Below are 16,897 nucleotides of genomic sequence, written 5' to 3' on the forward strand. Positions count from 1 at the left end.
GCTCTCTGTGTTCAGGCAAATGAATGAAAGTAGATTCCAGGCTAACATTCATGTCCGGTAGGAGTGTTTCTAAACCAATCAGAGCGGCGTCTTAACGACGAAATCACGCCTTTTCAGAACGGCCGCCCACACAGGTGCGCAGTGCGCACACCTGCCAGTAACTGCATACACATGCGGCGGCTGTTTTGAGTTATACGTCTCCTTGTTTCCGAAAAGACTGACAATGAACTTACTCTGGTGAGTTTTCTCGTTTCAAAAGCTTAAATTGATTGTATGTCGTAAGTTGTCAGCTTTGGAACGACCACAAACTGTTTTAACGCCAGGTAGGCGGTAGACATGTAGGTTGTTTTTTTTTACACTATCAGCACCTGAAGTTCGGTCTGTTTGCCACATATATTGGGTCAATCAAAAACACTTCTGTGAAACGTATCCGCAAATACAGCTCACCAACATTATTACAGTTTCGAAATCATTGTCAATTGCTTTTGTATCCACGGAGAAATATTCATGTGAAATGTCTATTGCGTTAGAAAAACAATTTTCTATTTTGCGTTGTCTTCACGTTATAGGACTATTCACCAATTGTCTGAATATGATTTACTCCTGTAAAGGAGTTAAAAATTCGTTTTTAATTTAATTGTTTTCAGACTCCAGCATAACTTTAGAAAATCTGGCACACTTTACAGCCTCTTGCTGCGCTCTCATCGCAGTACCCGCATCTCAATTATTCATATTAAAACAAATGATGAAGCCTGCGTGTCGCAGTGCAGTAGACTACAGGCCGCGGCGGTGTTCAGCGCGCGCACCCACACACGCATCTGGATTGTTTTTTTTTTTAGTCAATGTATTTGTGTCTGGCAACTTCACTAAGTGTTCCGCATTGTTCACCGACTGATTTTCATTGTGCTCGTGCTGCACCAGTGTTTGGTATTCATACCAGTCTCTACTGCCTTTGTTTTGCGAATTCAGACATCCTGTTTCTCAAGTCATTAAGACTTATTGCCACATGTAAAAACTAAGACGGTTGATTCTCAAAAATTTTAAGGTGCTAAACCAGGGTCCTGATCTTTAACGCAGATGGATTTGGCGAGATCTATTCCCTCGAGCAAGCTTACGTACAACCTGATGTATTTATGATGTCCCACAGTTCATTGTTTGCAACGTCAGTGGTAGAGAACCCCCTGGGTCCCTACTTGATCAAGATGTTCTATAGACTCGACCTTGCCACTTGGAACAATTTTTGTAAACCTTTCTTAACGTTTCAAAAAAACTTGTAAGCCTTTGAATCTGTCCGTATGCAGTTTAGGAGGGCTGTGAAGTTGTCACTGCCAGGAAGACTAACCAAATCTGACAGTACGCCGCTACCACACTGACTGCCGTTGGGCCAATGTTTGCATGCAAATTTTGTGTCTCTTTCAGGCCTACAACGGCTCCGAATGTAGCCCTTTTATAAAAGGTAGATTTCTCTTTTCCTGGAAGTAAACTTGGATATATGACGCATGAGAATAGGTGTCCTCACATGCAGGCAGACTCACAGGAAGATTTCCAGAGCTTTATTTCTGGATCTGTACACCAGGTATTAAAGTACAACATAAAATACAAAATAATGCTCAACAAAACAAAAAACAAAACCAGTGTTTTATGTACAAATATAAACAGTAAAGATTTCCTCTTGAACATTTCTGATATTAAATGCTGTTTTGATTGTCTAAATTTCAGGCTTTTTGTACTTAAATGTTACTTTTTCAAATTAACTCTTGACCGAGAAAACCTTCACAACTGCACTGTTGGTAATTGTTTTTTTCTCAACTAAAGTAAAATACAAAATAGAGAAATTAACCATTTACGAAACAATTTTATAATTAAAGATTTCTTTAAAAATCAATTTCTTTACAGATTTTGGGGTGGTTTAAAATGTACACATACGTCCCTATTGGAAGGTTGTTATTTTACATTCTGCTTTTGATTCAGATATTTTTTTCCTTTTTAACCACTACCGTTTCATACAAACTTTGGATAAATAAATACTACTGCACCACTGAAATTAGCTAAAGCTTTGCAAAAGTGATCGATCCAAGGAAGGACAAGAGGCATTAAAAATGGTACAACCTATCTGACAAAATATTGTGCACATTTTTTGTATTTGCCAACTGGTACTACAATGCACATCCTTCAAGTAAGTCTTTGAGGGGGAAAAAAACAACAGTTACAACAATATTGCGGGGGAAAAACAAGGCCTGATGAGGAACAAAAATGGAGAGGGAAAAAAAGCGTTATAGATACAGCACCAGTTCCTCATTCGCAAGCAAGCTAATGTTCACTTTCCTGTAACCACAACTGAACATGTCTGAAACTACTACTCCTCCAATACCTTTAGTCACCTGCCTCATCTTGTTTTCCCGCTCAGAACGCCCCCCACCCCCACCCCCACCCCCCAAAACAGGAACAGGCTCCCTCACAGCAAAGAGACAGGCAGCACAGACTCTGCATGAGCAAACGGCTGTCCACAGGATTTGCATTTGAATGCAATGTACAGGCCGCAGGACACGCACCCCAGTACTGCCCCAGTCTCCTGCCACTTTAGTGTTTGGGCGCCATTGGAAATGACCCCAGTCCCCTCTCGCCCCCTCACACAATCCAACTCAACATAATACTGCATGCCCTCCTCCCTCCCCCCAAACGCCACCCCCTCGCTAGTTTACGAATCCACTTTTCACCAGTGCCTTCATGAATACTGAAGTTACTGCTGAAGACACACTGATCAGCTTCTGCCATCACAGCATGTTCAGGACCTCCATGTTCATTAGCTATGGTCTGCAGGTGAAGTTTTCCCAGGTGAGCCATGATAGAGCAGGGACGCAGCCGGCCCTGGGGGGGATGGGGGGGCAGGCGTCTAGCAGCAGTCGCCAGTCCTCTTGAGCTGCAGTGCATTGTGGGTACACGACCCCAGGAAGCATCGATGCTGTGCCCAAGGACCAGACTCTCCGCCAAGGCGGAAGCTTCCGGAATGATCCCGAAGCCATGTCGCCACGTACGCAGGCCGAAAAGCCGCTTTTCAGTGGTACGCTCTCTCAAGAACAGGTCGCGACTAGCATGCACGGAGGAGCAGCTCTTATGACCGCTGCACAGAGCAAAAAGAAAACGCGTTAACGGCTGTACATATTTACAAATTATTGCCTTAAAGGATTTAAAATGAAATCTTTGTCTGAGAGCAGTAACTCAAAAAAGGTTTTTAAAAAAAAAAAAAAACAAACGGACGAATCAGCCAGTGATTACATAACTAAGTAACCTTACACTCTGCATCCATGGACTGAAGCAAAAACTTGCCTCGGAGACAGACATCTCCAAAGCTTTTGCGAGTCCATGTGCCCCCCCCCCCCCCCAATCATCACTCCTCAGCCAGACTACTTTCCATCTCAAATGCATAGATAAATTGAGTAAACACTGGTACTGCATCCACTCTTGACCACTGTCATCTCCAGCAATGCTTGAAGCCTGTACTGTTGAGAGCAAACGACACCATCTGGTGACGATAAACTGCCTCTGTGCCATGGACCAGTGAGCACTTTCGTTAAGACCAACATAACACTGGCGATTGAGTCAAGGCTACACAGTCAAGTGTCACATACTAAGCTGTTAATATCGAGTTATGATTGAGAAAAAGTAAAAGTTTTTTTTTTTAAATGACCAAGACGACCCTACAAGAGACTTACAAGCACACTGCTTAAGATACATAAATAGTACAAGTCAGTCAAAATAGAATTTTTTTTCTCAAACTAAGAAAAGTTTAAATGTGCCTTTTTTTTTTTAGCAAATTTATTTCACTGTACATTTGCTAGAAAAGCAAATTTAAAGGTACATACAAGACTAAGGCTAACGTTGTGATGGCCTTGGTGCAGTCCGGAACGTTCTTTGCAATAAATACCCACCCTCTTATCTATCCGACCAACTAATTTTTATGAATCAAAACATTTTTCCACTGTTCAAAAAAAGGAGGAAAAAAGAAAGGTATTCAGCCTTTGAGGAACTGTAGGCGAAAGCAAGCCATCAATAGAAATAAATAAATAGTGATTCATGTTACGATGCAACATACCCATTTTTGAATGAGCTGCACTGATTGGACCCCCCTTCCCACAACCCCCCCCCCCCCACCCACCCAATCCCAAAAAAAAAAATCAGGGAAGCCTAAAAGTCTTCAAGCAGCTACACAATTGTGTTACTACACCAACACTGATATCAGCTGGATTATTATTGACACTGGCTCTGTCAATTTAAAAATGAGAGTATTTCAACCAGGTGGGCTGTGCAGCCAATGGATGACTTTCCCCAGGTGTCTCCGACAAGACCGTGTTCCCATCAAAGACAAGTTAAAAACAACCATAATCACAAGTTACATACTTGGAAATGAATTCGTAGAAAATATCGAAATTTCGCAAAGGAACCTGGCAGTGAAGCTTCTTGCTCAGTAGGATGGGGGTGAGCAAACTAAACTTTGTTAGAAAACCAAACATGCCCAACCCCTCAATCCCCCCCCGGACACAGTCCTGGTACCACTTGTTTCCACAGACAAACAAAACTCAGGGGGAAAAAACCTTGCCTTTTTAAGAATCTGAAGTGCTCCTTCTAGTACACAAAGGCTCCGCAGAAGAAAGTCTTGCACAAATGTGTGCATTTCCTTAAAATATAAAAACATGGACCCTCTTGTATAAAATGCTACATCAGCCAGGGTCTGGACTTGGGACCTGTAAACACTGATACTCTAAAGTACCAATGAAGAAGAAAGAAAAGTATATGGCAGCCATTCTTAGTGGCAAGAAAAACCTTTCATTGGTTAAAGGTGTGGTGGTAAGTTTACAGTTTTTTTGTTTGTTTTTAAAACGTTGGGATGCTCGTAGGAATAACGAACGAGGAAAAAAAAACTACAGATCTGGAATTTACACCACGATATTCAGTTCCCACAGTATACGAACACATATGTATGACATTTCCCAATCGAGGACTGAAAAATAAATGGCTATATTAACTCTTGAGAAATCAAGATTTAGCTCTATAACAATAAAAGACATCACTGATGTCATAGTAAAAAAAGAAAAAAAATATTTATATATATTTATATTATATATATACTGTATATATATATATACTTAAAAAAAAAAAAAGAAATAAAGTTTCCAGTGAATGAGTATGTACAGGTTTTTGGGGGCGGGGCTTGTGGTGAGGTCACTCGGACGGCAGCGCCGTGTGTGCGTGCGTGTGCTGGCGCAGCGCGTGCGGTCCCATGAACCCGTTGGGCTCGCCGGCCGCCAGGCTGCCGAAGTCAGTGACGGACACGGCCATCTTGGCGCTGGTGATGTGGTGGGCGCGGCCGTCGAAGCCCGCCCCCAGGGCGCCCACCGAAACGTCGGCGGCGAAGGGCTCCGCCAGGCCCATCTTTAGCCGCTTGGACGGCCTCTCCAGGTCCTCGCCACCGCCGCACACGCCCAGGCCGCTCAGGTCCGAGTGGTAGAAGCCGGCGTCCAGGAGGTTGAGGCAGTCGCCGTCGCCGTTGCCGGGGAAGCCCAGCGGCTCCTCGTGCGAGAGCGCCCCCCGGTGGAGGCTCTCCAGGGGAGGGAAGCTGTAGGAGTCCAGGCAGCTCACGTCCGAGGGGTTGCACACCGTCGCCACGCTGTTGGTCAGTGCTGCGGAGAGACAGGGCCGCCGTTAACTCCCCAGGGACTTCACCCACAGGCAAGCATCCGTAGAAAGCACAACACTGATTTTCGTAGTTATGCTGATGACACCCAGTTATATATTTCTATATCCCCAGATAATTTTAGCCCCCTGGACAATTTAGTCAAGTACCCAGGACCAGGTCAAAAACCTTGGCATCACTGACTCAAACGTTGAGGCCCACATCAGAAATGTCACAAAATTATGTTTTAATCTTTTAAGGAACACGGCTAGAGTGTGACATTTTCAGCATGGCTGCCTTTTGGGGGATGCGGCCAGTGCTCCAGGCCCCTCCCACTCACCTGAGAGGTCGCTGGCTGTGATGGAGTTGAGGATGCTGAGCTGCTGGTCGGCTGAGGGTTCGAGCCTGACACCACCGGGACACGCCGCAGCAGAGCTGTCCGCCACCAAGCCCTCCGCCTCGTCCACCAGCCTGTCCATCAAATCCCTGGGGGTGGGGCATGCAAAAGACAACCTCCCATCATTTAAGGACAAAGCTCCATTTCTCCCAGCACTGCATTTTACCAACTGCACTTTCCTGCAAAAATCCGTAAAAGTACCGTAACAAGTCCGCCTTTACATTTAGGCATTTCTTCTCTTTTCCCTAACTTTCAGCTTCAACATTTTAAAGGAGCAGCTTACCATGAAGTCAAATAATATCGTGTCCGTTGGCTTTTAAAGATACTCTTTCCGCACGGAAAAGATGCTCTGCTTGCTATAGCACTAATTAGCAGAATTAGCTGCTTCTTAAATAATGAATTAAATACCCGCATGGACCGATTCAGTTTTGAACATGCGCCTCTCTCTGGATTGGGAAAAGGGCCAGGGATGAACTGGCTCTGGGGTCAGAAGAGTCTCTCACGCTATGCCAGGGTAGCCACTGCATCTCTTCTCTCCCTCCCTCCCTCCCTCCCTCCCTCCCTCCCTCTCCTCCCTCCCTCCCGCCAGCCTTACGTGACACCCGGATAGGCGCTGTATCTCTTCTTCCCGAAGCGGTTCTGCTGGACGAAGTAGTCAAAGCGCTCCGACTTCTTCCAGATGTAGTAAAAGGCCACGCATTCGGCCACCGTCCTCGTCTTCACCTGGGAAAACAGGAAGCAGCGCGGTCACTTCCTGTTACCTTGTGCTGGACAATGCTGTGACATTGACCTATGCAACACCGATGATTACGATACATTTTATTAATGTAGAGAAGACAGGCTGCGCTCCCATGGCCTAACACTCAAACAGATCAGTTTACAAGGCATGAGTTAGTTTTAATGTGCCTTTCTTTACCCAGTTAGGTTAACAGTACTTTATTTGCTTTTGCTGACCCAGGAATCGTTTGTGTGGGAAATTTAACAGGACATCAGGGTTATCCGTGGCATTGGGAACACAGAGAGTCAAGATCTGGGTTTAACATCTCATTCAAAAGATGGCACATACAGGAAATAACTTGCAAATGAAATTAATTCAGCAAAGTATCTACCCGGGAAGGACTCAAAATAAGATTTGTCCTTAAAACTTTAGGTATCACCCATTACATTATTACATTTACTCGGCAGACACTTTTATCCAAAGCGACGTACAATAAGTGCATACTGAAGGTCAATGGAACAACTACAAAACACAGGTCTGATAAGGTACAATACTCATTATGTAACAGTTATCCATTGCCATGAACACATTAAGTCCAGTTCACAAAGTAAACATTACTCTCTGACCTAACCTATGCCAAGTCAAACTAGGAGGCATGATAAGCCACAACATCAAGACAATGATACAATGTACAATATATGCCGAAATCAAGGGATGTGCTGCACCACAGGAGAGCTCACAGGTCTGTCTCACCTTGTGTTTCTGTATCAGGTGAAAGTTCTTTTCGTACAGAAGAAGTGCGTGTTCGAAACTTCTGCACTCTTCCTCAGACCAAGGAAGCATTTCATCTGAAAAAAAAAGGAAAAATTTAAACCATTTTATTCTCAAAAGCAAATGGAAATACACAATGGGTTTAAGACTTTATGGTCATGCTTATTATTGCTATTGGAAATTTTATTTCATATTATCATGAAAGATTATCAATTAGCAAAGTGATCAATCTTTGTGTATGCAGACTTACCCTTTGAGGAAGCTGCACTGTTCCGATACCGTTCCAGTGCATCATGGATGTTGTAGTTGCATTTCATGAGCTCATACAAAGCCTGAAGGAAGAAGAAATTCAACCCCGTTACACTCGCAATGAACAGTAATACAAGTGAATGATTTTGTAAAAACAAGCGTTCTAAAGGAAAAATCAACACGTTGCTCTTTGTAACTGAAGATTCTGGCAACAGTTCTGCTGTTCAGTCATGTACAAGATGTCCACATCAGCACAAACCCGTTGATCAATATAAAACAACTGAACACCCCCTGGAAACCTTTAAGCCACCCTTAATACAGGCTGTCAGATCATTTGAGAATCACCAATAACTCAGAGACAATTTTATTTAAATATTAAAAAACTTTAAAAAATTAAATTATCTGAAACCGGATTTCTGTACAACAGCTTCATAGCCATAGCGCAGGGGTAGCAGACAGTGAGAGGAGCCCCATTGTAGCAGACAGTGGGAGGAGCCCCAGGGTTGTGGGAGGAGCCCCAGGGTAGCAGACAGTGGGAGGAGCCCAAGGGTAGCAGACAGTGGGAGGAGCCCCAGGGTAGCAGACAGTGGGAGGAGCCCCAGGGTAGCAGACAGTGGGAGGAGCCCCAGGGTTGTGGGAGGAGCCCCAGGGCTGTGGGAGGAGCCTCAGGGTAGCAGACAGTGGGAGGAGCCCCACGGCTGTGGGAGGAGCCCCAGGGTTGTGGGAGGAGCCCCAGGGTAGCAGACAGTGGGTAGCGGGCTCACCTGCTCGTTGTCTCGGATGTGACCTCGGTCCGGCGCCCCCTCCATCTTTCCGTCCGTACCCCGCAAAGACGCCTCGCACAGGAAGTTTCTCACTTTGCTCTCCGGCAAGATGTCCGGACACCATAGCAACTGGTCCTCCTCGCAGTACACTGCACACACGACACGGGACGCGGCGTCAACTTCACGTCTGCTGCATCTCATTTACCTGCAGCTTAGGGGTTCCCAATCCAAACGGCTGAATCGACTTAGCAGAAAACCGGTGCTAGCAGGTCATTGATTGGGCTTTATTGTACACTTGTTCCATGTACCATTAATGATCACCAATTTAAATCCTGTTACTATGTAATGTCTATGAATATTATTACGTATTATTGCAATGCATCAGCATTTATGTTTAATCAAACAGTCAGTTTGAAGACTTTCTGGCTATTATTAAATAATGTCTGTCTAGCCGATACCCTTATTAAAAATGCACTTATGTGCTTCACCCATATTCCACAATAAGACAAGGGCAGAGAGCCGGACAAATCCCAACCAATCATCACAGACTGACCTTTTTCATTGTCTCCATAGCAGCAGAGCTGGGCCGGAATCTCAGCTTGATACTCGGACCCCACCATTATCTCCTGAGCGAGACCGAGAGAGAGAGAGAGATCAAGGTCTGATTTCAAACTGTGCTTTACCACACGTTAGCAGTAGAACTATTCCATCAAATCTGCACCTTTCTGGAGTCTTCCGGACTCACGCCATCCTCTTCCCCCTCTGACTCTTTGTCCCCGTCGTAAATAGCGTTTGCTGCAAAGGAGACCAATCAAAATTGAAGAGGGGATGCTGGGAAATTCTACTGAGCATCTTCATTTCCACACTGCATAATGCTATTCACCTAACCATGTTAAGGGGTATGAGATTTCTACTGCATGCATGACATATGAAGAGAGCATATCGCTTAGCATCGGTTTAAGAACTAAATGCTCCACTTGATAGTTTTATGAGTGACGCACAGCAAGCTTAGAACATAACACAAGGTCTAGGGACAGCCAATTAAAAGTTGGGACACTGGCAGCCATCACTAAATGTGAAATCTGTGAGACTGCAACCATGTTTTGGTTGGTTTTATTTCAGACAGAACGTACATCTGAGAGTTCTTGGGAAGAAGTCAGTGGTTTCGTGTGAGGTGACTGACGGGGTGAGGTCGTCCGCTGAAGACTGAGTCTCTTCGTCATCCCCGGAGAGCAGGTCTTTTGCAATCTCCTCCTGTTAATGAACAAAAATGCAAAATGCTTCAGTCAAGAGACAGGTAAAAGTGTCTTGTAAATCAAACCGATTTTTTTATGATTTACAATTCCATTCTAATAAGATATTAACTGCCTCAACTAATACCAGATTGGTTACAGTATTAACTACACAGTGCATATAAAATGGGTCTTTACAATAAAAGTGGAATTGCATGTTTTTTTACTATTCAAAAACTGAAATAAAAACTAGAGTTTGTTAGCAAACAAGCCTATTAAACAACACTGCTAGTGATTAGTGCACACCAAGAGACCATGCATGGGAACAGTTCCAAATGAGAATCATGGCAAACTGGGACAAAACTGTGTTTTTCTACAGACATTTTACACATGTACAGGAAACCAGAACAAAGCCATAGGCGTTTTTCACACATTCAGTAAGGAAATACTGCCAGATATTATTTTTGGTAAGCAAATTCCACGCTTTGCGACTAAATTTTGTGTGGCCAAAGACCAAAATACCATGACAGGTGAGTTTGTGTACAGGTAAATGTGTCAAATTTGAGAGGACTGAGAAATGCCACTTCAGGTTTTGGAAATGTGAAAAGCAACTTCACTAGGTACGTCCTTAAATTTAGGGACACCAAATTTCCACAGACGGTGTAATTGTTGCGAAAATAGCCGATATTGTCAAGTGTTATGAAGTAACAACAACTTGAAAAAAAAAAATTCTGAAAAACCAGGAGACAAAGTCAGGTAATCACCATGTACATATGAGTCATATTCATGCAGAATCAAAACAGAAACAAATTTTTTTGCTGTTCTGGCTCGAAAACCAATTTAAAACTGCACCACTGATAAGTGATCCATGAAATGTGCTACTTTTAAACAATTGAGGTATTCAGGTTAGGGGGGGGGGGGGCAGGTAGGAAAGAAATCTGATTTGATCAGCTTACTGAGGACAAATCAAAGCATCTCAGTTTTGCAAACTAAACTTCCTTTATATGGCACAAAGAAGCGGAAAGAATGAAGCCAGTATGTTAGAAAAACGTAAAAATACGGAAACAATATATAATTAATTAATAATCACACCTAGTTGTCCATGCTCGGTGGTTGCACCTACATATGGCTCTACATGTCATTGCCAAGTTATACATTGAAACACACAAGCCTGATCTGACAAGACTTACCTTGTCTAAGGTCATATCAGGTAGTTCGTCTGTCAGTTCCCCTGAAGAGCTGTCTACACTAGACCCCCCAATAGTACTGACCGATGCCTCGTAACGATAAATAGCTAGCAGCTCCTCCAAAGGCATATTACCCTCCTGTGAACACAAAGGCACAAAAATTCTAACTCAGAATGCACAGCTTCAAATCACATATATACTCATTAGCCTACATTAACACTTTTGTAATATCATACTAAATTAGTATAGAACTAAACTGTTTTGATATGCGCTGTATAACGTTATTATTATTATACACTTTTGAGAGGTGTGGTGTCTAACAGAAAGCTCAATTCTCTACACCACTGTCAAACTCCAGCCCTAGAAAGTTGCAGTGTCAGCTGGTTTTTGCAGTGTTCTGGGCACCATTTAATCCATTGATTGGCTAATGAATCCACACACCTTGTTCTCAATGCCTTAATTGGCAGCTGATCTGAAAGACGCTACAAAAACCCACAGACACCGCATTACCCTGGGAATTCAGTTTTGACACCCCTGCTGGAAACATGCAAAATGTTTACTTATCAAAAGGTAAAAACATTTATTCTGTATTCACTTATATTTAAAATAGCATCGGCACAAAATGGCAACCATGATTTTTAAAAAACCTTCTGTAAATCCTCTATTTCTGCGCTGATGTTGGTATTTCCCTCGTGCAGCTCCTCCTCTTCCAGGGTCCGTTCATCATCGTACTCATGGACTAACATCTCCGCTGTGGGGTCAAAATCATGATCTTCCGAAGACAAAGAGCCAACTGCGGATTGAAAATGACTGCTTAATTCAGAAGTTCTCTGACCCACGACTACTGGTAAAAATTACAACCAGTCTGCATAATATACTACACATTTACTAGTAAGTTGCTTGATTGGTAGCGAGCAAACAGAACAAAGATGGAAAAATATCATATGCGGTTAATGTATTATCACTGTCTTTTAATTTCTTTATCCGAACAGCTAGCTCACTTAGCTGGCTAATTCTACGCAGTGCCCGTCCGGAACAGATAGCAGCCAAATAAAGTTAGTATTAAAAAGCTAGCTAGCACGCAATCAACAAAAAAAGCGAGAGAGGATAAAAGAAAGCGGCTCACCTGGGCTCGTACTTCCAAAGGAAGCCTGAAAGAGGAGAAACACAACAAATTGTAACATTTTTTTTACTACACCTTGAGAGCAAGTCAGATTTTATCACAGATATACAAATAACTAGCCAATTATTTGCAAGCGCTATTATTCTCAAGTCTTCGAAAGCTTTACATACTTGCAAAGATCTGCGAGATATCGCTCATTTTCGCTTTTCATAAACCTATAAAATAGCTTGCCGATTATGTGAATAGCTAGATTGCTCAATAATAATTAAATAAATAATAGCGCTCCGTTTTTTCCGCTATCCGAGAGCTTTTCGCACAAATATTTGTTCGCCAATTTCATCGTGATGTTGAAAATTTGTACATTTCCACAGTTTATCTTGACAGAATCAAAACTAGTATTTCCCATTTTCATACGCGCTGTTAGCCATTACTGTCATTGCGCTCCGCAGTAAATCTAAAGAGCTAGCTGGGCTAACGCTAGCTCGCCCAGATACAAGGCACAAACATAAACAACCCTTACAATCTTAACCCTATGGTTAAATAACTCTGTACAATCCTATTAATTAAAGATAAAATAACATAATACATGCAAAGTGCCGATAAGGTACGCACGGGCAAATGCGTCCTTTAAATAAATCAGCACATATTTTACTTTCTGGTCGGCTAATGTTAGCCGGCTAATGTTAGCTGGCTATTTTACCACTGGTTTGACCAAACATTCTTCCACTGTGTTTAGATACGGACGCCGGGGCCTAGCCCCGTAGGATCCCGCTTTGATTTCAAACTAATTTCACACGCCTAGTTCCCTTAATTCACCAACCTGGGCCCCGTTTACACAATACAACACCTTAATGAGCACAGTCGATTACATTTAAACACATTTTACCTATTGCAAAATCTAAAAATATACATTTAAAATCTGATGCTTCTTCCCTTTTTTCCCTCTTACCTCCGCCATATTGGTGCCTTTAGGCTAATTATCTGCTTCAGCGCGGTACCCGGATTGAAACTGAAAGCCAATCGGAGAACTCGCTTTCATTTCGCGATACTCTACCTCCAGCACTTTGAAACAATCGCTGCAACGAAGTATCCAGAACAGTCTGGAATATATTTATTTCAATATAAAATTGTAGGGGAAAAGATGAACAATATAGCACAATTCTCTGTGTATTTATTGTATTAGTTAGGGACGAATATAGTGGAATCGGAAAAATCACCTTGCTCTCAGGGGTAGGCAATAATAAGAAAGCATTTGCAATAGGTGCGACGCACAGAAACCGATAACAGAGCGCAAATTTTTTGTAACATGGCATATACACTGCATCAAATTCATCGAATTGCCTCAGAGGCTGATTTTAAAAATGTATATAATATGAGAGATCCCTTCTGAGAAATTCCTTGAACTGGCAGTCATGAAGATTAGGTTATATCATACAGTTCTGATATGTGGCAAGTCATACAGTGCTCTCCATAATGTTTGGGGCAAAGGTATATTTGACTAAATTTGGCTCGATACTTTGTTACAAAAAATATGGAGCTCACTGTATGTGCTTGAAGTGATTCTAAGACAATACTACTAATAATAATGCTAATAATTTAACACTAAAGCTAAAATGCTGGTTAAGAAAGCATTGAACTGTATCAATAGCTGTGATACAGCTACAGTAAGTAACTGGGTATTTGCTAACCAATGTGAGTTAGTGTGCTTTCAGCAGCTTCTATGGTGTTTGTGAAACATCTGTAGTTTCGTGATTCTTTATTGTATTGCTACCCTGGTCTTTTATATTATTATTTATTTTTCATCTCTGCACAATGTCTCCAGTGTTTCAAGGAGGTATTTCATAAATGGTTCCAGATTCGGTATAATTGCTTGCATAGTACCATATTAATTTCTGTCTTATAGTTTTCCAGTCCATGGTCAAGCTAAGTCATTTTGGAAATATGTTTTACACTATTTTGGTTATTCAGTGGTTCACTCCTGAGTCCACATGTTCTTTCAATTTCAGCTGAATTTCTAGTACCATTAGTGGGACACTCACTTTATATTTGTTTCAAAATGGATTGAACAATTTGTGTGCAACAGGTCCTGCAGATTACCGACCAATGTATGGATGGATGGATGTAATGCAAAGCCACTCTCCCATTTTCAGAATCCTGGCTGGCTCACAACGGGCTCACAATGAGACTGACACAATTAATTGGAATGGAATTTCATGCCATCCTCTCTGTCCTGGAGAAACTGTAGAAGACTCCATGTCTCAACTCCACAATGGGGAACATGGATCTCCATACATCTGCGGAGCTGCAGATTATAATACCTGGGACTGTGGAACACTTTAATGGACTGGATTCATAACCTTTTTTGCTAAACCTTCCAATGTGTATAGTCTGTGTTGTGTACAGATTTGTACATGTTTGTCTTAGTCTGGTGTCACATGTTCTATGTACATAGAGACCATTTGTGTCTGGGGTGCATGGGGGGCCTTTAAAGAGGGGAGAGAGGTTGGATATCTTATTGTGCAGTGAAAAAAATATTTGCCCCCTTCCCAATTTCCTCTGTTATTGCATATTTGTCACACTGAATGTTTTAAGATCTTTTGGAAAAAATGTAATATTAGACAAAGCGAAACTGTAAATAGAAAACACATTTTAAAATGATTTCATTTCTTTAATGAAAAAAGCTATCAAACACCCATATCACCCATGTGAAAAAGCAATTGCCCCCTTAGTTAATCAATTAACCAAACTTATTTGATAATTAGATTCAGCTGATTAAACACAGCCAGACTTGATTGCAGCCAGCCCTGTTGAATCTAAACCTCCCTCATATTGAACCTTATTGTCAGAGTGAAGTAAGTAGTCACCACAAAGTTTCTACAAGCACACTATGCCATGATCAAAGGAAATTCCGGAAGAAATTAGAAAGTTTTTGAAATAGTCTGGAAAGGGTTACAAAGCCATTTCTAAAGCTCTGGTTCTCCATCAAACCACAGTGAGAGCCATTATTTCTAAATGAAGAACACTTGGAACAATGGTGAATCTTCCCAGGAGTGGCCTGTCTCCTAACTGATTCATATGTGGGTTCCTCAAGAAGAGTAGGAAACATATTGCCTCTTGATATTATGATGGTGCTTAGCTCTGCTTTTTATAACTTACATACAGTTGCTAATAGTAATTTTGACAGTTCTTAGATAATCTAATCCATGCTATAAATTAATATTTAAATTAATAATTTAAATAGTCTGATATTAATGTGTGGTATTTAGGGCTCTTCCTTTTCTTGTTCCCGTGGGCTATCTTTCAGAGGGGGACCTGTTAAATGTTTAGGCAATAATAATGTAAAAAGAAACCCAAAAGAAACAAACAAAAAAAACATGGTTGTGCAGTGGATAGCACTGTGGCCTCACAGCAAGAAGGTATGAAAGCTGGCCTGGGGCCTTTCTGTGTGGAGTTTGTATGTTCTACCCATGTCTGGGTGGGCTTCATCAGGGTACTCCAGTTTCCTCCCACAGTCCAAAGACTAAATTTGACATATCTGGCAAAACAAGGTTCAATACAACATTGAATATGAATTTAGAGAATCCCTGCTTTGGTCACTAAGACAGAAAATTGATACACTGGAGCAATTCCTGTTTGCTGTTGGCCAGTCTGGGATTCAGATTTCCAGCTTTTCAGAATCACCTCTAAACAGTTCATGACTCATTTGGAATGATTCAGCTTTCCTACTCTAGGGCCCAAGAGATTTTTAGATTGATAATAATATAATTATAGATCTGTGGTCAAAAAAATTGTACTTGTGTGTTCATGTGATTTCTGATGTGACTTCATAAATAGTTGTAATTATTTAGACAATTATTTTGGCCTCTATTGGTCCTGTTTCAATGACTCCTTGCTCAAACACCAACCAAAAATACTGGCCATGTGTGTATTATAGTGATCTGTAAGTGGTCTACAGGCTTGAACAGAAGCAGAAGGGGATGGAATTAAGAAAATGTTATATATTTTAAAGGCATGTAGCAGCCTTATCCAGAGATACTTAGACAACTTTTTTTTCACTTAGCATTTACATTGCAGCCATTTATACAGCTGGACATACTGAAGCAATCCCGGTTAAGTACCTATTCAAGGAAAGATAATGTAAACTTATAATCTTATACTTCACATAATTTTGTTTTGATTGTAAAGTATGTAATTTCTGAACAAGAGCAAAATGTCTGACACTTTCTGGCACTGCAAGTTGACTTCTGATTGGTAAACTATTAAATGGACTCATGGCGGATTGGTGAAAATGCAAAACTCTGTGCAACTGGAGCGTGGTGAAGCAAATCCTCCTGAAGGGGGCAGTAAAGAACTTGGATTTTTTTTCAGGATAAAAACTAATTTAAATTCACAGCTGAACAAAACAGGCTTACAATCAAAATATATATTTCTGCTTTTTTTAGTTCTTTATGTGTAACTATTAACCATTACATTACGAAATTAAGAGTGTTTCAGTATGGTTACTTAAATTGTAAAAATAACTAATGATATCATTTGTTTAGATTTTAAGTTTTTTACATTTTTTATGTGGAAGTTGTACTAATTGGAAAAGCAGAAAGTATCAGCAACCCAATGGACAAATCAACTGAGAGACTTCATCTCTATGGGAACTCTAGCACTAACAGTAAAAATCCAAACCATTCATTTTACAAAATTTTACTTCTTTTAAATTTACTTTTAAAGTCTCTGTGGTTCACCCCAGCTGTGACATTATGCTACTATGCAAACAACCAATTGATCATTCAT

General features: G+C 41.5%; 1 protein-coding gene and 1 long non-coding RNA gene across 2 annotated transcripts; one reads left to right on the plus strand and one right to left on the minus strand.

Moving 5' to 3' along the window:
* Positions 1 to 4,230: 4,230 nt before the first annotated feature.
* mier3a (mesoderm induction early response 1, family member 3 a) lies at positions 4,231 to 13,107 on the minus strand. Its single transcript, XM_035390629.1, has 13 exons — positions 13,062 to 13,107; positions 12,116 to 12,140; positions 11,637 to 11,782; positions 10,993 to 11,127; positions 9,704 to 9,824; positions 9,292 to 9,365; positions 9,124 to 9,196; positions 8,571 to 8,719; positions 7,808 to 7,889; positions 7,540 to 7,634; positions 6,664 to 6,791; positions 6,012 to 6,157; positions 4,231 to 5,678 (listed from the first exon to the last, which is right to left on the minus strand). Exons 1-13 carry the CDS (start codon positions 13,068 to 13,070, stop codon positions 5,221 to 5,223), a joined length of 1,641 nt encoding a protein of 546 aa, XP_035246520.1. The 5' UTR covers positions 13,071 to 13,107; the 3' UTR covers positions 4,231 to 5,220.
* LOC118212597 lies at positions 11,483 to 14,674 on the plus strand. Its single transcript, XR_004762276.1, has 3 exons — positions 11,483 to 11,559; positions 11,688 to 11,836; positions 14,263 to 14,674. It is a non-coding gene; the product is annotated as an uncharacterized LOC118212597 (long non-coding RNA).
* The last annotated feature ends 2,223 nt before the right edge of the window (positions 14,675 to 16,897 follow it).

Source organism: Anguilla anguilla, chromosome 14 (genome assembly GCF_013347855.1).
Source record: "Anguilla anguilla isolate fAngAng1 chromosome 14, fAngAng1.pri, whole genome shotgun sequence".
Lineage (NCBI taxonomy): Eukaryota > Metazoa > Chordata > Actinopteri > Anguilliformes > Anguillidae > Anguilla > Anguilla anguilla.